This window comes from Harpia harpyja, chromosome 1 (assembly GCF_026419915.1).
Source record: "Harpia harpyja isolate bHarHar1 chromosome 1, bHarHar1 primary haplotype, whole genome shotgun sequence".
NCBI classification, from domain to species: domain Eukaryota; kingdom Metazoa; phylum Chordata; class Aves; order Accipitriformes; family Accipitridae; genus Harpia; species Harpia harpyja.
Window position 1 is genome coordinate 28,203,328 of NC_068940.1, and position 26,304 is coordinate 28,229,631.

Consider the following 26,304-nt stretch of genomic DNA (forward strand, 5'->3'; position numbering starts at 1 on the left):
AGACACTGTGAGCTGCTTCCACTCCAGCTAGTACAGTAACAATAAAGGGTGCAAAAAACAGCTACCCACATTTTGGCTGCATGTATGTGAACTTGCAGGGAGCTTTCTGACTGGTGTGTGGACTAGCAGACTGCACAGACACAAAAGTTAGAGCACAGAAGGCACGTGCGAACAAAAGAACCCACAGGGCCAGAAGAGGGGATCGTGCTTGAGATGCATACCTCCGGAGAGAGGGAACTGTGTGTGTATGTAACAGTGTGAATGTGTACTTGCGGGAAGGGGGGAGGCCACAACTAGACAATTCCTTGGAATTAGATACAGAGGGCTGTTTAAGTATTTGTAGGCATTTATTAACATTTTGTAAGTGCCTAGTATCGTATCTGTTGCATTGTTGCTATTGATCTTGAATATATAGTTCAATTAAACAATTAAACAGTAGTTAAATTAACTGCCTGACACTTAATTATGTCATTAATAGATCAATAAACTCCTTCGAACCTGATTCGATTTAAACTACACAAGCTGAGGAGTTTCTCCCTGTGACAGCATCTTCTCTCTGTTGTCAAGCAGAAGAGCTTCATGCACAAACTGATGAAGCGATGCCTGCTAAAAGAAAGGAAAATTAATCATGCCTACCTGCAGATGAACACAGTCATAAACCAGGAACACACTTGCACTCAGGTGAATATAATGCCCACGTTGCTCTTGCTTTGCTGTACTGTACACTCTCCAAAGACGATGTGCCACTTCCACTTATGTGAGTTCAACTGAAATAAAGAGGGGAAAAAATGGTAATTCTTGACTACCCAGCTTTCTAGAGAATCCCTCTAACTTTAACAGTATTACCACGCCAGCGGCCTTTAACATGTCAATGTGTTGGCAGTCACACGTCAAAAAGCAAAACAACGTTTAAGCTGGGAAAACAACCCAGGACTCGCTGGCTCAAACCAGGGCTTAACATGAAACTAAGGATGACATTTTGAATTATAGCTCGTCTGATCAAGCGGTCAGAAAACTCAGAAGATGAACAGTCCACACAAGATTAACGGGGAGTCCATCAGCTCCGTGAGTCCACACACGGTAGGAGCAAACAAGCCATGTGTGAGTGCCAGCCACACAGTTTCGCTGGGCCAGATGTGCTGGCCCCAGCGATTACGTAGCCAGACTGCCTGCTCTTCACGTACCTGCTCTGTCAAAATCATGTCAAACTGCGCGGCCACGGACAGGACAAAACCGCAAGAAGCCTCTGCAGCAGCTTTACGCGCTTCTGCGTGGCCTCACGCCGGGTTGCGGGACCATGCTTTCAGAGCCACGAAGCCATTCTGGTGTCATTTTTTTCAGCAGCCAGCGCCTTGCTCAGAATCACTTTCCCTCTACGACCAAGACAAACACAAAAACTTCAGTGCGGAACCCTCCGCGGCCCAGGGCTGACCTCCCGCCCGGAGAAACGCGGCTGGGCCAACCGGCACCCCGCTGCCAAGGCAGGGAGAGCCGTCCCTGCCGAAGAACGGAGATTTCAGGGAGCCAGGGCCAGGTCCGCCCCGCGGCCTTCAACGCCGCTACAGCACCAGAAGCCTCACAGAGAGAGGCGGGCCGTGTGTGTCCCCCCCCGGCTTCCCGCCAAGCCGTTCCTCAGAGCGCGTACCCGCCGCCGGCCTGCGGCGACGGCAGTACTCGGGCTGAAGGACGCGCTTCTGACCCGGGCGCACGCCTCCGGCAACGGCGACGAGGAGGAGGAGGAGGAGGAGGAGGAGGAGGCGGCGGCGGCGGCGGAAGTTCCCGGCAGCTCCCGCGCCGTCCGTCATGGCGGCGGAGGTGAGGCCGCCCGCGCTCCCGCAGCTCGGCCGCCGGCAGCGCCGGCTGCCCCCGCCGGCGGAGCAGGGAGGACGAGGAGGGGAGCGGAGCGACGCCCCGGCCCGCGGCGGGCAGCAGTAGGCGCTGGGGCGGGAGGGACGGCGGAGGGAGGCTGTGGGGCCCGTGAGGCGGGGCGGGGGGCGAGAGGCCCCGCCGGTGCCGCCCGGCCCCCGGTCAGGCTCACCCGTCGCCGCCCCGGCGGCTGCCAGCCCCCGCGGACCGCCCCGGCCGCCGCTGCCCGCTGCCCGGTCCCCGTCCGCGTCCCGCCTCGGCGGGCCGGGCGTCCGCAGGGAGAGACGGGGCAGAGGTGCCTTGCAAGCCGTCGCGGGTCTGCGGGCTCCCGGCAGCTTCTCCTCCTTCTCCTCCTTCTCCTCCTTCTCCTCACCGCGGGAGAGGGGTCTTCCCGGTCGTGTCCAGCCGCTACAAGGGGGGGGGTTGCGGCTTTTGAATGACGCCGGTGCTGTTTTCCCAACTAGGTATGTGGTTTTTTTTCTTCCTCTAGGGATCTTCTGAGAACCCAGTTGATCCAGTATGGCTTTGATTAGCCGAAAAAGTTTCCAGTTTTATTCATCGAGCGTGCCAGCAAGCAGGTCCATTTTGATGACCCTAAGCAAAAGGTTGAGCTTTATCAGTGGGCAGCAAAAGCCCCAAAACTGTAGCTCCGTAGCCATGAGGATGCTATGTTTCAAAGATAAATCTCAGTATATGTTCTGTAGAAAAAACCACGTACAACTGCGGATACAGTCTCTTTCTGTTAATGAAACTGTGCATCTTTGTGGGGATAGTGGGAGCAGTACTAAGTCTAATAATGTGTGGATGGATGAACAGCTGTTTTTCAAGAAGTTGAACAGCCTTTATACATCAAAAGAGATTTTTGACTTTCTTAGCTCACTGGAAGTCATGTCTGATACTATGGCCTCACAAGCCCTGCAGAGGATTTCTGAAGTTGAGGTGGATGACAATGGTCTGAAAAACCCTGAAGGAGTGTTAGAGAATGAAGTTTTCAGGGCATTATGTTTCCAGTTTGAATTTGAATCCTCAAAACTGTCAAACACTGGGCTGCTGAATGCATTGCAAGCTTTGATAAAACTGCGTATAGATCCCCAGAGTACGCTGATGGCAAGCTTGCTTTCAGAGGGCAAGGAACGGCTTGGTAAAGGACAGCTGACTGTTAAAAACCTGTGTGCTCTTGGAGAGAGTTTGCTTGAGCTGGAAGGCCCAAGCTGCGCGACACTGGAACAAATTGTGAACCACGTGCAAGCAAAAGACGTTGAGAAATGGAGTCCCAGGGAAATGGTGACGGTTTATAAGATGCTGCAGGTGACTGCCAGGGAAGGGGAACGATCCCAAGACTTGCTAAACAGAATGAACAGTGCCACTTTAACCATAGTTTCCCAGCTAAGCCCAAAGTTCACAAGCATAATACTGAACTCACTGGTTGTTCTTCATCAGACTCAGGATGTTGCCTTAGTCACAGCACTGTGTAGACATTCTGTGAAGCATATTCCATATTTCACAGGTGATGAACTGGTAGATGTACTGGAAGCCTTCCTATGCTTTGGACATCGTGACCAGATTTTTACAGAGGCACTGGAAATGCATGTTCCCAAGTCCATCTTTACCATGCATCCTCAAACAGTCAGCAAAATCATGCAGTACTGCTGCCAAAAGATGATCCTTTCTAAACCCATCTTTGATGCAGCAGCAGAAGGTTTCATTTCCGATGCTGACAGATTTACCACCGACCAGATTGCTGGGTATATTATACCATTTGGGACTCTTAACTATCTGCCTCCAAGTGCTTCTGCCTTGTTTCGGAAGCTTGAAACAGTACTGCATGCTCGCCTTAGTCACTTTCAGCCTCACACCTTACTGAACCTGCTGCACTCCTGTGTCCTTATTCAACGTTATCCGGTAAATTTTCTGCCAAAAATATTTAGTCCCTATTTTCTGCAACAGCTTCAAGGTAAGGAGCAGTGTTCTTCTTGTGATGTTCCACATTTCTTTCTATTGCATGGTGTGTCTTTTGTCAAGCACCCCTTTCTTATCTTTCATCTGCCAGATCAACAATGACCTGATGAAGGTGACTGGAGAATGATGATCAGGAGGGCAAAGACTGCTGCTTCCTTGTCACAGTTGCAGTGGTCTTTCAGTTTATATCATTTAGAGGAGTTTGAAATTTGCACTGTACAATCTTAGACAGAGACTTGAATTCCCTTAAAAAAAAATTATTTCAGTTAATCCTTCTGCTTTTCTAAAAAAACTGATCTTCTGGTTTTCCCCATGTTGGTCCTTGGTCTCCCATAGGTTTTAGACACCAAGTTTCTCTGTGCAGGAAATGTGTTACTTTTAACTCTGGCTGTTTAAACTTCTGTGCCTATGCAGTGACAGATGTGAATACTCACAGTGAAGTGATACTATGTTACTATGAGACTGGTAATGCCAGGAAGGCTAGTGAGACCAGTTATTATGGAACTAACAAGACTGAGACCAAAAGTGGTAGAATTTTTAATGGCTATGATACTTGGAATGATGCATGAGTGATGTAAAATATAGTGTAGTGATTCAGGGTTCATTTTTCTCTAAATTGTTGCATTGTAATGACTGCCACACGAGGGATGTGGCATAAAGGTGGAACACTGGATAGTGAGTCCTGAGACTTGACTTTTATTGTGGGTGTAGCCCCCCATTTGCTTTGCAGCCTTGGGCAAGTCACTTCACTTTTCTGTATCTATTTCTTCGCCCACAATTGTTTGCTTTGCCCACTTTGATCTCATACTCCGTAGGTCGGGACTGGCTCTTAGGCGTTTTACTCAGGGACTAGCCCAAGGGAGGAAGTATTTCAAAAAACAATAGAAATACTAGTAGTACTTATTGCAAAGCTAAAATAATTACCTTCTGCTTGTGCACTGCTGGTTAGATTAAGATTTCGCTGCCTGTCTTTTTAAGATTAGGTCCTCTGTGACTTTGCATAATCCTTATTTCTGGATATTTTCCTAAGCATTGAAACCACTCTCTTCTTGAGGCTCTCAGGGCAAAGTACATGATTGTAGTTGTCAGAAAACGTGTTCATAGCCTTTAAAATTGGGACCAAATTATAATATGCAAGAAAAGTTACAGTAACTGTTCCACAGCTTACTTATTATTGTGTTACTAGCAAGCTCACCTATTACTATGGAAATAATTCATTGTTGTATTTTAAAAAATAGTCCAAAAATCCTTATAAACTTTAGTCAAGACTAGTACAAATTCTAGAGAGAAGTGAGGTGAAGTGTAGCATCGGGGCAAAAAGAATTTAAATTACTGTTATTGATAAGAACGTGTTACAATTATATACACAGAATTTTTAAATCTCAGGCAGTACAAAATGTGTTTTTCAAATACTGTTTTGCCTTATGATTCAAACAAGGTGCATTGCATGTAGGTGATTCTAGCGCTTTAGTCCTTACCTTCCACCACCTGCATCGTGTACAGCTTTTCAGGTGGGGGTAAGGTCAAATCGGGTATGGACTTCTGCTGTCATCTCTACTCTTCTGTTCTTTCAGGATAAGGATTATTGTGTTATATTCTTGCTTCCAACTTGGTTGTATTTCTCTTTCATATTGTGAAAGCTGAAAAGGGTAGATGGATAAAGCTGAAAAAATTAATTTGCAGTGCATAATTGTTGGCTTAATTAAACCAGAAGTGAGATCTGAACCAGTAAAATGTAACAGTGTCATAATATGAGCTGGTATTTTTTTGTTAATTATCTAGGTAAAAATGTAAATTGAATCCTAAGGCTCACATATGTTTTAACAAGGCATAAAGATTGGTGCTTTGTCCTGGTTTTTAAATTACTTTTAATCCAGAATCTGATACGCTTACGTGATATTTCTTCCCACTGGCATCCTGTCTGCCGACTACGCTCCGCTGGTGGAGGCTTCCTGTGCCCATCTTTGTTCAGTGCCCTGAGCTCCTTTCCTCTCTGCCTCTGCGCAAGCACTACAGTCCCATCCTTGGCCCTATGTCCCACCATACCGAGGAAGACATTACGAAATTTAAAAATCTACCCCATGATTTATCCCATCTTGCTTAGGCGATCCCAGAGTCTGCTCACCCGCTGCTTCTAAGACTGTCTTTGTCTGCAAGGGCTGCCTTCACCTAATTGTTTTTTTTTCCCCAGTCTAGTAAGCTTCTAGAACACCCCCCATGTGATAGCCTGTCCTCAGCTCTAACTATTGCATGATCCAATGATTTTGGATGCAAACCTGTTACAAACAACACAGTTGTAAGCTATAGATTTTAAGTAATTCTGCGTTAGATAGTAAAGCATGTTTAGCGGCATTATAGGGATGTGTAAGCTATGCCAGAAAGATGAGTGACTTCTCAAGATCTCGGCTAAGGTTTCTCTGTTAATAAAACTCTATATAAGGTCAGGTTTTCAAAGCGATTAGAAACTTTGGTCACTCAGTTTTCAGCTGTTCAACATGAAATACCTTAAGGCGTTGATTTTTAGGAAGCAGACATTCCTCATGTCCTAAAAAACCAGAATGTCTTTTAAAGTTCTCAAGCTTGATACTTACCAAATGAGAAACATCATAGTACCAGTTACTTCAAATATGTTCTTTTAAATCAATAAAGGTATTCCACTAGAGTGGTCTAAGTTCTGAACAGGAACTTGAGAAGATGACCTGCATGATTAGCATCTTACACTACATCAGGTTTTTACCATTCTGTAATAATACTTTGCACATAACATGAAAGATGCTTCAAGTATACACACTTGTAGACAAACCTCTGTAAATTATTCAGTATTATCCACTACTTTCAGATAAAAAAAAAAACCCAAACCTGAGTGAAACAATGAGATCCTGGGATTATAACTTGCGTAGAAGGGGTTGTAGGAAGAAGGAAATGGGGAATTTCTCCAAGACCTCAACTCAAACGTATTTCTCCCTGTAGAATGTCCTGCATCTCTTGGAACCTTTTTTTTTTTTTTTTTCTTCCCCTGAGAGAATACGACAATCTTAACTGAGATCTTGCTAGTTGTATATTTTTTTCTATGTTGATATTTCTGTAAATCATGTCCTGATTTTTCTAACTATGTCATTTTACAACTGGTCTTTCTGTTCATTCAAACAGTGATCAGGAATGATAATGATCGAGTAGCTTCTCTGCGTGTTAAACTGAATAGCTTTTCCTAACTTCTGCATGATGGTTTGTGTAAAGATGCGTTGTTAAAGGTACACCTGAAAGCCTGAGTATTGTTGTTTCAGCCCAGCCACCTGGTTTGGACAGAACTGTTACCTCCCAGCTAACCCAGCTTTTCCTGACTGTAACCCTGGAGTGCCCATTTTATGAGGTATGGCACATATGAAACCAGAACTGATGTTAACAAAAGGTGATAAGGTCATTAGGGCCCTGTTGATAATTAGTTGAGGACTGTCCTCCCCATAAAAGCATTGGAATTGGATGAAACAGCTTTTTTTTTTTTTTTCTTGATGAAAATATGAAGCATTTCTACCTGTTTGATTGACTTAATATATTTGTATGTTTGATGGAACTGACTGGCTCTAAGTTAAAGTGCTTTTTGTGTATTTCTGAGTACTTTTCCAACAACTATTCCTTTTTATGTTTGGCTTGTGACATCTTGCAGCACAAAAGAGATCAGGCACTTGGACGTTGGCCTGACTGCAGAGGAATGGAAACAGTTGTGCATTTCTCATGAGTGATATGTTCAGTGTGATAGCATGGAAGCTTGCTGAGGATGTTCTGGTGGTTGTTTGGGTTTTGTGGGGTTTTTTTTTGTTTTTTTTGTTTTTTTTTTTAAGTTTGCAGCAGATCATACCTCGGACTGTAAGTGTCTCTATAGACATGGCTTTGAAATGCACAGAATACATTTGCTATGTTAATATGTGGTAATTACAAAAATGTTATCTCCCTTTTTCTTTGGTTTGGTTTGGTTTTCTGTCATTATGTAGGGTCCCAAACTCCTTCCAAAGTATCAAGTAAAGGCCTTTCTCAGACCTCACAGTTCTCTGGATGTTCACCTCCTCAAAAGGGTGAAGACTGGATTACTTTGTTTGCTGAAAAAAAGAATATATTTTGCATCAGAGGTATCAACACCATATTTCTATACTGTTGGTAAGTAACATTTCTTTAGACTAATAATAAAGTGTGTGCTTATGGTGTCAAAACTTTAGGCTCAGTTATTTTCCAGAAATAAAAATTATTTCTTTTATTGCCTTTGTGGGCATTCTAAATTGAGCAAATACAGAAAAAGTAAACTGGAATACAAAACTCTGTAGAAGGTCTGAAATGAGGAAACATCATGGGAACTTTAAGTAAATGCATTTTCAAAGGCAGAAAGAAGAACAGGGAGAGAAAACAACTGGAATGTTACTTGGAATTTACACAGCCAGTCTGCATTGAAAATAGCTGCTAACTTTTGTATTGTGTATTTTTGCTATCAGCTCCTCTTTTACTTATCCTGTAAACAACTTGTATAATTGAAAGCAAAATGAGGCAACACCACTTGCCTATCTCTCTGCTTTGGTGGTGAGTAGAGAAAGGAAGAGCTGGAAGGTTGTCAGCCCTCTGCCCTGCTCAGCTGGGCTCCTCTCCCCTTAGCAAGAACTATTGACTACATATCGTCAGTGGGGGTTTGTGGACTGAAAGAGAGAAGTGAGGAAAACAGTTTCACGTGCCAGGGAAGGAAACGGAGAGAAGGTAATGATGAGGAAAGATGTGTGCTCAGGAGGGGTGGATGATAAATAAGGTGTTGAGGGAAGGGTCTCTTGGACCCCATGGACATTGGAGGGATTAAGACCAAAAACACATCCACAGAGGGATGATTCCAGAATTATTCTGCATTTCAGCTTCTGCATGGGGTTGAAGTTGGCAGGGTTTAGGTCCAAAGTTCTGTTTGCAGATGGACATCATCGATAAAATTAGGGAATTAGAAAAAATAAAGGGGAGGGGCAGAGAGAGACAGTCTCTCCCCAAAGCCCTCAAAATTCCAGAGATCCTAGCCAGCCCAGCAAAGTGCCATTTAACGACAGTATGGTTTATAGTGGACTCGGAACACTACTTTGCTGTTAGCATTATGAGAGGCTGAAGTGTTACTAATTATCACTCATTTGTGTTAAATAGTCTATACACATCTTTTGCAAGCTTCTGTGATGCAGCAAAAAGTATTGCGATAGTATTTTAGTTATTTTTATAAAACAATGAACTGTAAGAGAATGAGAATTACAGTAAACAGATGAGAATTACAGCAAACAGTTTATGTGAAATGAGTTTTAATGTCACTTCTCTTTTCATTTATGCTAGATATTGAGATTAAATTAGATGAAGAAGGTTTTGTGTTGCCTGCTGCCCAATGTGAAGAGGTACACAGACGGTAAGGAAAAAAAAAGAAACCACTGGTAAAATGTTGGTTAACATTGACAAACAGCATCCAGGGTGAAACCCGGGCAAAATTTAAGCTGATTGGAGTTTTGCCATTGACCTCAATAAAGTTCAGGTTTCACATTGAAACCTCTGGCAAAAGGACAAAGTTGGCAAAATTAACGATCTGTACTTTTTCCTCATTGTTTTGCTTCCTGACTATACGGTGTCAGACAATTAGTCTCTTTACCCAGTGACAGTCAGGATCAAAGTGATCCTGATTTGGCTTATAGCAGTGTATTTTGATCTTCTGTAATTCATTTTCAAATTAAAACTAAATTAATTCTAATTGAGCATGTCTGCATAGATTTAACACAGTTTAAGCCAGTTTGAGTTCACAAATTTACTTCTGTAAGGAATCCTGTGTAACGAGGGTATTTGCTACAGATGCTGTTTTTTATTGAAAAATGCGTAGGTGTTTAAAAAAATATATGTGAAACAAAGACTACTTTGAGAAACCTTGGATACAAAGTTAAGCAACCTGCCAGTGTGGTATTTGCAACTGCAATTCTGTGGATAAAGCAAAAGTCTTTGAAAAGGTTATGTGTTCTCCAGCTTAACCTTCACAAGACTCACAGACTAATATAAATTCTTTCAAAAATCCCATGCTTAAATGTTTTAAGAATGGGCTTTGATTTTTTTAAATTACACCTTTCATGTGTAAATAAGGTCACCGATATCCTTAACATGCTGAAAAATTAAGCAACTTTTTTTTACAGTGGATATACAAATTTTGGTTTTAAGTTGATGTGATTTTTATCACCAAGGAGAAGAAAATATAGTTGTAATCCATGATGCTGCCAACCATACGTACAGGTTTAAGCAGATTTAGCTTAAAGTTAACTTTAACTTGAACTCTAACAGGTTTAACAGGTAGACTAATAAGTTGAATAAATTTAGGTTCTGAAATGTTTTCAAGCTGAGACAAGTATTTTGTATGTTTTTGCTTCTAGAAGAATTCAAAACAGCTTACCAATAGTAGCATTAAAAATATCAAACTCTTATTATTATGGTAGTTTTTGTTCAGAGCATATAAATAAGGTTTTAAGATCAATTTCACTAGGTTTCAGGCTTTCCCCCTCCCACCCTTAAATTGAGTGATTTAAATTGTCCTGAACAAGGTAACTCCCATCCTACAACATCTAATTCTAGGAGGTATTAAGGAGTAAGAGGGGAGGTATTGTCTCATGCTTCTTAGGAACTGCAGTAGTTGTGATTAAAATAACTGAGTTTTGGGTTGGGGTTTTTTTTCTTTGATACTACACTTGTTTTTTATTTTAGAATTGCCCTCTGTGTTGATGGTCAAAGCAGATTTTGCATTAATAGCCACAATCTGTTGGGAGAAGCTGCTATTAAACAGAGACATCTTCGGTTACTTGGTTATGAAGTTGTGCAGGTAAAGTCCAAAGACAGTGGTTTGCTTTTGCTCTGGCTAGCAAAACAAGTGAAAAACGATTATTTTATGATGCTTAAAACTGTAGTTCCAATTACTTCCCAAAGCAGATGTAGTCTTGTCCTTACTATAGTATGTTCTCTCTGCCTAGCTTTTGCTTTTTTGAGGGTGTTATGGAAATTCCATTTTCTTCCTTGGATCAATTAGTGTATTCTGCCTGTGCTTTCCACCAAATAGTGGCTGCTTGAAAGAGTACTTCTCTGCAGTGATTAAGGTTCAAATCTTGACTTAAAGGAAAATGTTATCTAAGAGTTCAGTAGAATTGGGATTTTTAATTAAATACTTTTTAAAAAAGGCCTGAATTTGGAGTTTAAAAAGAAGAGCTAAAAAAAAAAAAAGGAACTGCTTTGTATTGTAAATAATATTTTCACAAGAGAATATATCCTTTATTTTGCCTGTTGAACTAATAGGGGTATTTTTCTCTTTAAACATACTTTGAACCAAAACAGTTACTTCTAGATTTTCTTTTCCATTTATAATCACTTATTACATAAGCCTAACTCTGTTATATTTAACTTAGTTTAAACTGTAATGGGTATCACTCTTTGTTTTACAGTAATCTCTATTCAGGTGATTTACAGATCAATAATAAGCTTAGGATTAAATGTTTAATTTTAAAACAGACAAATCTTTGATGTGTAATTTTATATCTGCTTAATGAACATCAATCTTACCCAGTTATTTATTAAAAGGTATTTCTACCAATCATTTTTCTTCTGTTTCCAGATTCCATTTTTTGAGATAGAGAGTCTACAAAATTGCAGAAAAATGGCAGACTATCTACACAAAAAAATCTTTCCTCATACATATGGACTCAGCTGCTAACACTGGAGAATAATACTAAATCACAGGTTGACCTCCTGTACTATAAAGTGTACATATTGTGCATGGAAGAACAATTCTGTTTTCTAAATAACTCCACCTAAGATAATTTGAGCTTCTGAACGTGAGACCTTCCAATATTTGGAACAATTGACATGTAAAGAATAATAAAGAACATATTTTCTTAAGTTTTGTGTCAATATTTATTGTAAGTTAACAGATGTAAGTGCCAGACAGTCAGTGCTGCATTTTCTTTGCATTTTCACTGGTTCTAACTCACAACTGCAAATGGACAGCTGTGACTATTCAAAGATACCGGCCGGTCTGAATGTACAGAATGTGCCAGGCTGCCTACCCATCAGGGCTTTTCTTGACAGTATAAAAAGAAATTGTGCAATTTACTCACAGCTGTTGGTGTGATTTCCCAAGTGTTTCATAAAACTAAAATTTGCAGTAGCTGCACAAGCAGTATTGGCTTATTGTGCATACTTGAGATGTAGAGTGCTGTTCACTAAACAGCAATGCCTTACAGAAAGTAGAGTGTTTTTAATAAAAAGATATGCTTTACTTACTTTGTAGAACAGCTGCCACAGGATAGTGGACTTGCACAGCTGTCTGTGGGGGCTGCCCTATGTTCTGGGTCTGTAATATTTGTAGTTTTGTCTTTGGTGGCAGTTCTAGCTAAACTGTCCAAACAGGGTCATGAATACACTCCAGAGTTCCTTCAGTTTACAGCCTGCCATTCCAGCCTAAACAGAAACTTGTTATGCTCTGAAGCTCAGAAGAACTGTGTCTTACGTGGTCCTTTTTTATGTATGAGTATAAATTCTGGCAGAAGGGTGGAACTGAGAGCTGGAACTAGTAACCACTTCAGCTGGAAGAAGCATGCCCTAACTTGGGTCAACATGTTGCTTTACAGATGGACAAAGGGAAGCTAACATGGCCTTAGTTCCAATCGCATAATGTATACTTGATGAACTGCCATGTGAAACACATTTTCAGATTACCTTGTGCATCCTGTCCTGTGTGGAATTATTACTTATAAGTAGCAAAGCAGAATTCCCAGCATCACCTGGTTTGATTTTAACTGTTACAATTTGATGATACAAAAAAGGTAAAACTTTCACATGCTTGAAGTTCTACATATTTCACCAGTACATGGCCATTCTTTTTGTTCCACAGCTACTGTAAGTAATTTGTGACTGTTAGTAGTTGCAGGTGTCTGTCAACTGTCCCAACAATCCCTGGAGATTTTTGGATGCAAAATCCAGCTCCAAAACATGATCTACATTGCATCATGCTGTACATTCTGTTCACGTTAATTTGCTGCATGTATAAAACCCTTACTCACAGTAGTATGTCAGCACTGACAGGTGAGGGGGGCACCAAGAGGTAATGAGATACTTTCCAACAGTGTAACAGGAAGCTTACAGCACATTGGTAACCTAATAGTTGTCATCCTAGCAAAAGAGAAGTTGAAGGAGAGTCACTGAAATGTCTTTGCAGACATTTATAAGGAATTTCTCCCTAATACAGAAGAAACCATTAAGGTATTCTTTTGACACTAATTGAGCACTGGAGGGAGATGTTAACCACTCCAAACTGTATAAGAAACAAACAGTATGAGGAACAACCTGTGAAAAGCCTTCAAAAGTGAGGAGGGGTGAGAAGGGACTGAAAGAGAAGGGGGTGACATAAGGAAAGAAATGAGACAGGAAAAACCATACCAGTGTTTTGACGACTTACTTCACAGTGAAAGTGAGCTGGCAATGCTTATTTCTCATACACGCCAGAAGGTGGTGGTGTTGTCAAACAAATCTGATTTCCAGTAGTTTTTCCAAACACAGATGGTCTGTAAATACAGTAAGACTACTTAAAAGAATTAATTTATACTGACTGTCCCAAACTAAAAATAACCTGCCTAGAATATGGCCATATTCAATCTCATTCTCTACTGGCACACATTTGATACTGATTTTTGAGAAAGCATTCTGGTATTGTTAGAAAACATTTCCTTCTCACTTTGTTCTCGCTGTGATTCCTTTCATTGAATGCTGCTGGAGTTGTTTAACGAAGTATTTGTTGTTGAAAAGGAATGTAGCAGTTACTGCCTTCTTGTCCCTAGCTCATTGAACATAAAGAAACTTGCAGGTCATGAATAATAAAAGTAACAAACACCTCTCAGAATGGGCTGCTCTGTGCACTCTGCTTCTCACACCATGCCAAACAAGTGCTATTGATTGCCTAATTTACTACTTACCCAGGCCCCAGATTAAGAAGTTCTTTGTTTTTATTATTTTTTACTAGGAGGCTCACTGTGTTCACGAATGATGTAGGTTTCCATGCGTAAGTACCTGACAGAACTCCAGTGTCAGTCAAAGCTGTGGACTTCCATTCCTTGTTCTGCTACGATCCATCTGGCTGTTGTTCCTTTGTGAACAATACTGCCTCAGCTTTAAACCACAGCAGGATCAACAGCTCTTGAGAACCAAACAGATGCATACCCTGCAGGAGATATTCCTTCTCCTGAAATTATCTTAAAACTTTAATACTGGATTCAGTGAGAATACAAGGCACTAAACGTTTAAGCAGGTTTAGACACTTACTGTAAACATGCTTTTTAAATTACTACTGCTCAAATCCTTGTGTTCTTTCCATCCTTTCTACCAAACTATTCAGTACTTGTTCTGCTAGTATTACTTTTTTTTTTCAGCATTGAATACAGAACCAAAGATGATTTTTGTTGTAACACTCTTGAACAGATCAATCCCTCAGACACCATGCGTATTGTGAAAGCCAGCAAAAGAGATGTCTGAAATCAGCTAAGCCCAGATTTTGTCTTTTTAAATGCCAAGTACGCAGAAGTTCCCTTTAACTTGCCTTCCACTTGAGGTCTACTGAAACTGCTAAGCTCTTCTGGAAGTCAGAGCATTTCTTTACTTGCCCATTTATGGGTAAGCCCATCCCTTTCGGAAAATCTGTGTTGAAGCCCCATTTCAGCTGTTGGGCAGATAAAATGACACCTCACAATTCTGTAGCAACACTGTAAAGATTAACGAGTCAGTGACCACTGATATGCTGAGGAGCAAGCTTGCTTAAATGTTAAGTTTGTGAATAGTTACGTAGAAGCACTGCCTAAAACTGCAGAGAGACAGCTGTTGACCCAACAGGTCTCACTTCCAGTGTTGCCGCCTAAGATGTTCAGCTCTTGCTGAGCCTGCTCTTCATGAGATTTTTATGTGACTGTAAGGAGAAGACATGCATTTGAATAAGCATGAGGAAAAGTACAGCTGCTATTTCATCCTATTTTTAATCCAAATCATTAACTAAAATGGAGAGGAAAAAGCAAAAGCACCATATTGCTTTTGATGCAAGTTGGGGTTTTTTTTCCACATAAATGCTGCTGGCAATGACAGATACAAGAGATTTAGCATGGATCCAGGCTTGGAGAAGGCTTTTCCAATAAGCAGGTGATGCCATTTTTCCTGTAGAATTCTGCCTGCACGTGATTAATCCTTGCATGATCTCTGATCAGCTCCTCTATGGGCTTATTTATGTGTCTCCCATACTCTGAAGATGACAAAACAGCGACAGGTCTTGCCCTTTCCTGTGAAAATATAAAAGTCTCCTTAAAAGAAAATCACAGAGCAAGTACTTGGCAGTTATCTATTGCTAAATGTGCTGTGGCCAGGGGCAAAATAACAGACAGAACTGTACAGCATCTGCTGTACGGATATATATTTATTTAGCAGTGATCTGCACTCTTACTGTTCCATCCCTGACCTAGTTTTTTATGTATATTAATAAACCATGAATGTATCACTAGATGACAAGATGATAAGATATGGAGCTGTGCCATGAGTTACTGCAGACTGATAATTTTTTACACACTTAGATGCGCACACACACACAGAAGCAATTACCATGTGATTACTGGCAAACTAAGTATTATGTTACTGGAGAGTGGCACAGATTTTACTTTCATTTTTATTTTTCTTATGAGTCATGCAAGTCAGTGCACTTGACAGACAGGACAGATTTCATGTGTGTCCCCTGTTACAGGAACACCTACCCTGCTTGCACAGTTTAGTGAAAGCACTGCATGAAAAAAATTAAAGCCTAAAGAAAAACACTGAGCAACCACTAGTCCATGCAAGCTTTCCCTGAAGGACATAAAGCATATACTACTGTATTTTTGCACAATGAAAGGTTTTACAAAAAATGCTTGTAGCTGTAAGATTACAGAACTAACTGCTCCGCAATGATAGGAAGTGGACTTGGTGAAAAATAACCTGACCAAGAAAAGATTATTTTAAGCTTGTTCTTAGTAAACTGCACTTTAAGTGACTGTGCAATCACTATCTGCAGCCTGCAGTTCCTTCCTGTGCTACAGCAACAGCAAGCTCTGGAGTTAGAAGGGAAAGACAGGATTCTTTCTTCGTTTTTCTTTCCCTAGCCAAAGGTCTCAGATTGATCAGGCTGCTCATATCTTTGCACACTGGCTAACACAGTTAAGCCTTGGTCCCCAGTGTGTTTACCTAGTCTTACGATATAAAGAAGATCTAAAAGGAGAATCAAAATGCGGATGCCACACTTTGGTTCAAGTGCAAACAAATTAGTTCTTTGCTACAACAGACACAAATCTGAGCCATATCAGCACTTACGACAGAACCCACGACGCACGTGAGCCCCTGCATTTCCTGCGAGGATGCAGGGGGGAGCAGAGATCCGAGGGGTCTCACAGCAGGGCAGTCAGCTGAGAGACATTTCCAGACTCATGGACACAACTAGACCCGAGATTCTTGGGAAGATGCCGTAAACCCCTTTTTCAAAAAAAACCAAACCAAAACCAACAGAAAAGCCCATTCCAAAACAACCATTCAACCCCCAACTCTCCCACAACCCTTCCTGCCTACCTTGTTCCACCCCATTAAATGCTATTCAGTACACCAACTTTTAACCCCACCAGAACACAAATCAAGTCAAGAAGAATGGCAGGCAAAAAAATAAGACCATTTCTGCCCCCCATGCCAGTTGTGGGTAAATGTTGAAAAAGGAGAAATGACAGAGTCTTTGTACCATCAAGAAAGACTTTGCTAGTAATACAGGGTTTACAGTGCTGTCAGGCAGCAGTATGTAATTCCAATAGTTTGTGTTCCCTTTAAATAAGTAAGATTGTTTTCAGCACCCTTGGTAGCACAGCACTGACTGTGCTCAGTGGCATTTCATCTTTGCAGGTTCGTCATTCAGCAGATTTCAGATTTTCCAACAGTTGGCCGGGAAGCATCCCGCTACACGCCTTCGCAGCATGTAATTCTAGCACCGTTAACACTTGAAATTAGCAATGGCAGCCTCATGCAAACACTCCGCTGCAGTCACTGTGCTACGTGTAGCTACACTGAGTATCTGTGTACTCTCGGATTCCCGGGGTGCACCCAGGCTCTCTGCAGGAAACGAAGGGCTTACCTGCAGTGGTTTGGCTTTTGCCACTTCAAGAAAATCAGTGTACTGTGGTGGATTCAGCTCAACTGCTTTCAGAGTTGTACTAGAAAGATGTCAATTGTGGCCTTTTTATTTATTCTGTTTTATAATATAGTTGCTATTATTATATCAAGTCTGTGGGGGGCCACTGAGGTAATTAAAGAGCAGGAGTTGAGTATGTGGCCTGCACTTCGCTCTGGGTAAGCCCAGTGTTGGATGTCATCACATGCAGGAGAATCATGTTGCAACATTTACCCGCTGCGGGTTTGGGGTGTCTCCATGCTAATTAAAGGGGTGGATTAAGGGACACCTGTTCAGGCAGGGTCCCTCACATGCACTGCCCAGCAGAGCTGGCATGAATTCTGGCCCATACACATTTGCTTTAGGAAGCAAACCAGTAAGAAAGTGAGGTTTTTTGATACAAGAGCTCAGTAAGAAACCTTAACTCTGCACAGATAAACTGTTTCTACACAAATGTCCCAGCTGGAGGTTGGTCTTGGTATTGGGGGAGGGGGGGTGGCTTTGTTTTGTTTAAATAAAAAGGCTCATTTTTAATTGGAGTAGTCATCTACATGGCTTTTGGCCTCACACAGATTTGCAGCTGAGTTACTAGGCGTGAGCAGGTGAGGGTAATGGGCACTCCTGGAATTCCTTTGGGAGCACCTAATACTCCCTGCACTGTCTGACAGAGTTGAAGGGCATTATGGCTATGCACTTGCACTGAAGTGTCTGGCACATATAGCTGCTAGTGAGACGAATCACAAGCAGTGGCCTTTGTCACAAAATATCAACAGTTTCATTACCCAGAGATTACAGTAATTTTAACTTTTGTCCCTCTCTTCCTTCTTCCATCTCTGTCACACACAATCACCAGTACAGGCAGCCATCCCTAGCCTACCCATCTCTCTACATCCCATGAACCCACTGAGGACATTAACACAAAGAGGTTGCACTTCATTCAGTCTGACAGCCTCTGCCTCTGTGTGTGTGTGTAAATAAATATAAATATATACACACTTGTGTATGTATTATTCAGATGCTGCATGGAAAAATACATGTGTACATACATATACATACTATAGTATTTCTGTTTTGAAGGCAGCTGTTTAAAAACATGGCTGCACACTTCCTTAGCTATAGGGCTGCACACCAAACCCAGATTCTGCTGGCCTCGAGTGCTTTGCCCAGCCTTTTCCAGGCATGTCCTGGTGGTCTTCTGATTGAGCCCTCCTTTGCACTAGCTCCCTATGAATTTCCTTCTGCAGGGCAATCGGGTGTAAGTTTGCGTAACAAACTCACCAGCTTGAGAGACTTGGGCTCTCAGCAAATGCTGGTGTCGGGAGGGTGGATGTCAGAGGGCGGTGCTTGAGTTGGGGCCCCCGAATCCAGCGCTCTCAGGGAGAAGAGTTTTCAAGCATCACAGAAATAGCTGCGGGACTGCAACTCTCGAGGGCGCAGACGGTTCCGAAGTCACCCTCAGTGACCCTGAAGCTCTGCCGCAGAGGGTTGGCCTTGCTCTGTGTGTGTATCTCTCCCCATGTTTTAACTTGGATATGGCTCATCACCTGGAAATCTACAGGGTGCCAAAGAGCAGGAGCAAACTCGGGTGCCTTCACTGGCTAATGCTTCCTCCCGAACCTCCAGGCTGAGGACAACAGTGTCCTCCTTCCCAATTCCTTTGCTACCACACAGGCTGAATTGTAAGGGGTAAAACAATGCCTACAGTCCCCAGCCATGTCAAAAAGTACAAAATACCTTTAACAAAGATAATTATTAATTTATCAAAGGGTTACCTCCTCATTAATGTTAAGACCACGACTCTTCGCATGTTCTCTGTCACATCGGTGAAGATTTTTGTTGTAACCCTCTGGTCTTTTAAAAATGGCATCGTAAGTGGAAACATCTCCTGTCTTGAGAAAAGCAGAAAAAATGGCTAATTCACAGTATTGCTTAACTTTACAGGTTACAGAATAGAAGTAGTCAAACCTATACTTAAACAGTGCACATACAGCATTAGATGATGACAACTAACATGACTGAGCTACCACAAGCAAGTTTGGGTCACTCCTTTGGAATAGTCTGCAATAACAATACCTAATGACATGTGGTATCTTTTTTTAAATCTGTTCAGCTCTGAAATTTCCCCTGTGGCAACTTACCCCATTTTTTCCCTGTAATCTATTGTAACTTTTGGAAATTTAACTGCTTTGTTTTAATTTTCTGAACTTTATATTCTCTTTCCTAAGTTCATATACTTATCAAATGATCTGCCACTGTAACATGAAAGGAAAGCAGGCAGTTTCAAAATTCATTTGGAATGAAAAAGACAAAGGTATCCTGCAGTGGAATCGCCATTTAATTTCTGATTAAAGCAGAACTGAGAAGAGTTCAGAAACATGTCACACTGGTAATCCTGTGATCCAGTTGTATGCATGTATCTGTCACATATGAAAATACAGCACACCCCAATCCAGAACATTACTGTATTTATGATACCTGTTGACACAGTTGCATCCAAATAAGCAACATTAAAGATATGCATTTGTTACCAGTTGTGAAATCCAATCAAGAAGTTCTCACCAATGGAATCAAAGGAATTTCAAACCAAAAAAGTTTTCAAGGAAAGAAAAGCAAAATCTCCTGTTGAAATAGGCTGTCTGTTGTTAATGAACTTCATTAAAAGGTCCGTGTTCTGGTAAACATGTCAATCAATCACTGGTTTTGTGCATGGCTGACTACAAATTCGAGAAATTGTGCATTTTGTTGGGCTTTTTTTTTACCTCTAATTTTACAGTGTGCCCAATTTAGCCTTCGGAAAACTCTTGTATTTTGAGTCTTACAATTTACAATGCTCTCCTCCAGAAACAGTCAAGTCAGGGCAGGTCAAGAAGGCTGTAATGGCTCCATTAAAAGGAAACCATAGTTAAGAATGCTAGTGAGGCACCACTGTAATCACACCCTTCCAAAAGAAGCCTATCTCCTTTACTTGGTTCTGCCAAGAGGAGAGGTTGTTTGATATTTAACCTATCCATCCCTTCACTTCTCAGAAGCCATCAAGCCTCAGAGAATTTCAGGCACGTTCAAGAGCATCCTGCATCTGATTTGTCACCTCCATTATTATTATTTCTGTGCTTCCTTGCTTCTCTTCCCCCCCCCCACGCTACCAGTTTTGTTTAGAATTTCAGTGGGCATCTAATTTGTACTCACCACCGGGAATGTTATTTGCTCCTTTGTTTTTATTCACGTGGCATTATTCAACCATTATTTGTTACCTGTGTCAGAGCAGATAAATCATTCTTTCTGGAACTCTGAGATAGGTAGCCAGCCTGTGATGTTAAAGAAGATCTCTTTAAGATCTTCTGCCAGGCCTGTAGAGGCAACACTTCTGTCCTCAATATACTGACAACTTTCTGCTGTTGCTTCCCTTTGTTGTTAAATGCTGACTTAGTTGGCCTCGGTGGTGGTGGTGAGGAGCTGTTTCTTAAACCCATCAGAGCAAGCGAATCCCGCAGAGCAGACAATAAATTTGCACTCACAGTGGGCATCCTCTGTGTACCGCTACTAAAGCTAAGCACTTTGCAAACATTCATTAGTATTCCAGACACACACAGAATAGGTGATAGCTTTCTCCATGTCACAGAAGAGGAAACACGAGGCAAACTGGCCACAGTAACTTATGTAAAGCAATTGAGGGAGCAACTATCAGCCAAAGGATTGAAAGGCAGGAATTTCTGCCTTCTGGCCATGTGCTGGGCACATCTTCCTCTGTTTCTCTCCACTTCAGTCCCTGACAGAGTTGGGTTTAGGCATTTAAGCTGCAAAAAGGAATGAAATTCCTTTTCCTGTATAAATAAAAAATTTCAAGTGATCTAATTCCTTAATTGTGCAGAAGAATGGGTTGAATCTGCTTCCTCCCCTGCGGCCGAGGCCTGTGCTGTGAAGAAACCCATTAAACAGCTGTTACCACTTCTTGCTTCCATGCCACTGGAGCAGCATTTTCCACAAACCAGGTCATCGGGAGGGTGAAAGCAGACTTTATACTGCAACCAAAAGCTCTACCATATGGTTGCTAAATCCGCGCAGCTTGGGTAGGCTGCGAGCGGCCGCAGCCCCGAGTGCCCCCCGCCAGCCCCCCGACCTGCCCTCGCTCCCGTCGCGGTCTCCCTGCCGCGTTGCGTTCAGCACAGCACCAACCCTGCCCGCTCGCCTTTGGCACAGAGCGCCTTCCCCACCATAACGCTGAAATCGCCACGGAGGAGTCTGAAGCCACAGATCCACCTGCCTTTTGGCAGGGCCGCCCAGCCAGCGCGGGAAATTGGCTGTTCCTCGATTGCCGCCCCAGCTCCAAACCCTCGCAGCTCGCCCCTCGCCGCTGCCCAGCACCTTCGGCCGCCTGTCACTCGGGTGGGGAGGGCATCCCCGGGGTGTGTTTGTTGTTATAAATAACACGTGTTGCCGTAATGTTGCTCTATTTCATCGATATAATAAGACAGAACTTTCAGAACTTTCTAATGTTAATTTTTCGGAGGAAAAAGCTGTTAAGTTCAATGTCTCACAGGACTTTTTTTTCCAGAGAGGTTTGCCGCCCAGGAAGCATAGCCCAGCTGAGGCCTCAGATTGTTTTCATTTCTGATTTTAAATATGAGGAGAGAGAATGAGGAAAAAGGGCGAGATAACGCAGCAGAGAATAAGGAGCAAGGCTCCCTGCCAGCCTACTTGAGCTACTAAGTGTCAGCGTAACACCTTCAGAAGCATTCGGTCATCAAGGCACGCGTCGATGTTATTGTTTTGAGTAGCTCTATTGATTTTCTCTACTAAAGCTGAGCCCCCAGAAAACCTGTGCAAGGCACACCAAAAACCTCTTCCCTTGACTGAAAATGGAGCAGCTCCTTATTAGAGGGTCCCCGGGAGCGCGCATGGCCAGAAGACCCACGGCTGCCGCCATGACAGGCGACGCCTTCCCTCCTGCTGCCCCCGAAGAAGTCTCCTCGCGTTCCGGTGACGCCACGCGGCCTGTCACCCTCGGCGAACCACCGTCCCTCACCATCTGCCGAAAGGCATCGCCCCCATTTTCCATCCACACGCAGCAAACACCGCTCACGCTTCGCTGAGGCCTCCGCGGGCGAAACCCGCTGCTTAGGCCTTTGCTAGCCCGTAACGCCGGGCACTTCTGCCGGAGGAGTAACGGGATTTTTTGTTTGTTTGTTTTTTGAGGCACCCGCCTGACCGGGTCCCTCACACCACAGCACCGACGACCCCCCCCGCCCCGGGGAAGGCTCGTCCCGCCGGGCCCGGCGAGGCTCCCGGCCCTCCCTCACCTCACCTCGGCCTCCCGCTGGAAGTAGCGGAGCTCCGGAGGCGCTGCCCGCCCGGCCGGGACGCTGCTAAAGGCGGAGAGGGCGGAGAGGGGAGGCCGCCGCCGCCTTCCTCCCGCCGCCTCAGCCCCGCCGGGCCCCGGGGCGGCCATGCTGCCGTTACCCGGCAACGCGCCGCCGCCCGCCAAGGGAGGGCCCCGGGCGGCGGGGCCCGGGCCGGGTCCCGCCCGGCAGCGGCCCGAGAGGAACGGGCCGCCCCGGGGGAAGCTCCGGGAGCCTCAGCAGAGCGGCGCTAAACCCGGGAGCGGAGCGGGGAGTCCGCGGCAGCGGGGCTCGGTGCCCCCTCAGCGGGCAGCCTGCCCCGACCCGGCGGGCGAGGAGGAGAGCGCGCAGCACGGCCCGAAGGGAGCACTAATCCCGAAATCCCCCCTTTTTCAGTGGCGAAGGTGAATAAAAGGAGAGCGCAGGGCGCGGCTCCCACCGGGACGGGGACCCCGAGGAGGTCGGGGTCTCCTTGGCCCGCTCGGGCGCAGGTTTTCGCATTTCGGGCAGTGCCAGTCGGACATCCCTCTCTCCTGCACACGCAGGCTCACAGAGGGCGAGCGTCTCCCGGGCACAAACCTCGAACGACAGGCTGACCCGAAAGCTGCTCTGCCCTAGCAGCGCCAGGCTCCTAAATTCAGTATTCGCCCCGTGGTTATCCCGCTGTAATACTTACACGGATCCGTGCCCACGAGGATCCTTACTGGGCTGCTTGGGGATCTGCAACTCGCTTGCTTTACCTTTACCTTTCTTTTCTGCAACCACAGCTGCAGAACTGATGTGCTGTAGGTACAGCATTACTATTATTACCGCTCCTAGTATCTTTTGGCAAGCACTTTCACGCCAGCGCTCTTCCAGGCATCTTGAATTTTACCGAACATCAAAGATTTGCTTAAAGAACTCCAACGTTCAGAGTACCAGAAGTCTTCACAACTGATTGCTTTGGGCATCTCGGACCCAAGCGGTAATTCAGGCCTACTCATAAAAAAAGTCCCACCCTGACTATATAGCTGCTGCTCTGCTATCACTAAGGCACCAAATAACAGAACCTTTTCTTTATAACTGCAGTGTGGAGGCATTTATACTCTACAGGCTTGGGTGGGTGTTCTTCTAATAATTTGTGACAATTTCCACCTGCTTATCTAATAGCAGCCCTCTACCAATTAGGATCCTCTCCTTTCTGTAGCATGGGCCAAATTAGTGCAGCATAAGAGAGCAGTGGAATTGAAAATCCAACAGCTGCCTTACATCAGCTTCCTAGGCAAAGACACGTTTGCCACTGCACAAGTGCTTTTTCGTAGTTCAGTCCAAGCACCAAGTGACAGCAAGCCCATTTATAAAAAGCAGCTCCGCTGAAGGTGCAGCTATAAATAGAGCTGCAAGAAACCGTTTGCCAGAAATACAAACTAAGCTAGGCAAGAGCTCTGAAGATCTGAAAGGTTTCACTCCAGTTTTCTTGCTACTGTTCACATGTAGCTCATTTTGATTAACCTTTAAGATGGCATTAAATTGAATTACACTATCTGGATGCAATACAGGTTGCTAAAAATAAATATTGCTGGATGCTTGTTACAGATTTGTCATAACCCCCCATTTGAAATAATTAAACCAGATGCTTTTCAGTTCATTCTTCCTTCCCAATGACGGTATAAATCCCTTTAGCATTATTTGCATCTTGCAAAGGCTTTTTCTTCCTGGTCACCTTTTGCAGACTCCCCAGAAGCAGGATATGAATGCCCAGGGGTTTTTGTTCCACTTACAACCAATATGCTATGGTTAAGCGTATGTTCCTGTTACAGAGTGGCATGGGAGGCCAGCCTGTTTCCTTAGTAACTTAAATATGAACATGTAAACAATGGTGAGAGGGTGATGGAGCAATTTTAATCTATATGGTCAAAACTATGCACTCAAATACAGCTGAGCTCAGAGGCCAAAGTGTTAAATGTTGCTTTGAATTCAGTGGCGTAAGGAGGAGAGGTTCTTGCCCGCCTTTTTGGGGAGTAGCCATATCCCCCTCAGGTTCCACTGCTGAGGTTCCTGAATTTCGAATATGTCGATGTGTACTTTTATAGCCATAAAGGTGTCTCAAAGGCAGGGTCACTGTTCTGAAATGTCAAACCGGCTTATGGAATAACTTTGCAAGAAAATTCCTGAAGGGAATTTGTGAGACAAATGGTGGTGGGGGCGGGGGACGGGACAGGGACAACAGAGACGACGACGACGGGGGATGGAGACGGGGCGGACACAAGAGGACAGATGACATGTAACTGGGCAGGTCGTTGATACACAAACCACCGCAGCCATTTTCTTACGACAAGCTCGTGTCCCTCTTTCAAACTCGCTCACGTAGAGCTGAGACAGCTGGCCAGCTGTCAAATTAGGGCTCAGCGATTCATCTCCCGTCCTCGCTGTTTGACCCCAACACGTTATCCAGTTGCCGCCTGCTCCTGACCCTCAGCTGAGCCACGAAGGAGAGCTGGTCTTTGCCACAGATGTTCCATCCGATGGCCCTTGAAAAAGAGTCTGAGACAAAAATGGCTCCAAGACTCTGCCACAGCTTTGGTCCAAGCCAGCCGTTTCACCCAAGTGCTTGCTGCTTCTAGATCCCAATTAGTGGCAGACTGCCCGTCGCAAACGTGAAGGGTCTTCAGAAGTTTTCTGGAGACAGAGACAACTGTACGTCACCTGCAGAAGTCAGCACACCTTTTGCGATCTTCAGGGTTTTTTTGTTGATGAGTTACTCAGGAAATTTTTTAACTTTTCTTGAATATCTGTTGTTTCAAGCAATTCTCTACACAATAACTATGACCGAGCCTCGGTCTGCAGATTGCAAACATTTCCTGGTTGGCTTGTGACTAGAATTTCAACTGCTTGACTGGAGAATTAGGCTTTTCAAATAATTATTTTTATTTTAATAATTTTAAAACAATTATAAAATAGTAACTGGTTGACTGATATAATTTGCAATTATTGTTTGTATGCTGACGGGTATCTGCTGAATGGATACTCCGATTCAGATGAGTATTCTGTTCAATATCCCTCTTAGTAAGTAGAGTAATACACAATTTTATGCATGAGGTGACATTACTTTCATTACAATTGTTGTTTGTAACACTGTTTTGGAATGCAAACATGAAAATTTCTAGTCCAGGAGTGTCAATCTTTCAAAATACTTCATGCACATTTTTTTCTGTCAAAACTGAGATTTTTCACGAAGAGCATCTCAATGGCTACAAATTTATTTGAAAAATACTCCATCAAAAAATTTCAAATAATTCTCAGCAGAATCTTTGTGTTGAACAGTGTCATCCTACAACATAAAGGGGCTCATATCTTCATAGTTGGAAACAGGATTAAAATGTCCTTATCTTGCATTTTGACATATTAAAAACTACATTGACCCGAGTAATTCCTGCCCCTACATTTGAAAATGTTAAAAATTAGTATGTAGCAACCTTTAGGGTGAACCAGCTACAGTTGATTTATATACCACTTTCGACAAATCCACACAAATTTGAAATACTTCAAGGACAAAAATACTCGCTTAATTACGTGTTTTATTTAAGGCACATATATCTCATTCTACATTTGTTTCCTCCCCAGAGTCACTCCACTATTTTAGACAATGAAAGGAAGAATAAAACTAAAAAGCCCTACTCTTGAAATTATTTGGGGTCCACCTGTAAAAAGTGTTGAAGGGTAGTATCTAGGTCAGGTGAAGGAGAACCTGCTATCTGAAAAATTAAAATATCTTCATACAGAAGTACAACCAAAAGGAAAACTACGTATCAAAGGACAAGGTAATCATTGCTTTCAACAGTAATCTGCTGCTATATAAAGCATCCTGACAACATAGCTCGTTACTTGTCCCGATATGAGGTTCTGAAAACAAAACAGGACAGACTTCTA

The 26,304-nt window shown here is 43.3% G+C and overlaps 3 protein-coding genes across 5 annotated transcripts in view; 1 reads left to right on the forward strand and 2 right to left on the reverse strand.

The window, feature by feature from the left end:
* MTRR (5-methyltetrahydrofolate-homocysteine methyltransferase reductase) overlaps positions 1 to 761 on the reverse strand; it is a 32,780-nt gene extending 32,019 nt beyond the window's left edge. For both annotated transcript variants that reach the window (XM_052781969.1, XM_052781980.1), the window contains exon 1: positions 637 to 761. The gene's annotated coding sequence lies outside the window, so the exon portion shown is untranslated. The remainder of the gene's footprint in view (positions 1 to 636) is intronic.
* A 1,003-nt stretch (positions 762 to 1,764) lies between these two features.
* Positions 1,765 to 11,666, forward strand: FASTKD3 (FAST kinase domains 3). 2 transcript variants are annotated; one of them, XM_052782002.1, is made up of 7 exons: positions 1,765 to 1,815; positions 2,357 to 3,820; positions 7,110 to 7,195; positions 7,815 to 7,977; positions 9,166 to 9,235; positions 10,564 to 10,678; positions 11,462 to 11,666. In XM_052782002.1, the coding sequence occupies exons 2-7, from the start codon at positions 2,386 to 2,388 to the stop codon at positions 11,558 to 11,560; spliced, it is 1,968 nt and encodes a 655-aa protein (XP_052637962.1). In that variant the 5' UTR covers positions 1,765 to 1,815; positions 2,357 to 2,385; the 3' UTR covers positions 11,561 to 11,666. The 2 variants fall into 2 exon arrangements, with proteins under 2 accessions (XP_052637962.1, XP_052637953.1); XM_052781993.1 differs by lacking the exon at positions 1,765 to 1,815 and having other exon boundaries at positions 2,340 to 3,820.
* Positions 11,667 to 14,089: 2,423 nt separating this feature from the next.
* CFAP90 (cilia and flagella associated protein 90) lies at positions 14,090 to 22,699 on the reverse strand. Its single transcript, XM_052782015.1, has 3 exons — positions 22,362 to 22,699; positions 18,832 to 18,948; positions 14,090 to 15,164 (listed from the first exon to the last, which is right to left on the reverse strand). Exons 1-3 carry the CDS (start codon positions 22,503 to 22,505, stop codon positions 14,985 to 14,987), a joined length of 441 nt encoding a protein of 146 aa, XP_052637975.1. The 5' UTR covers positions 22,506 to 22,699; the 3' UTR covers positions 14,090 to 14,984.
* Between the last annotated feature and the right edge of the window lie 3,605 nt (positions 22,700 to 26,304).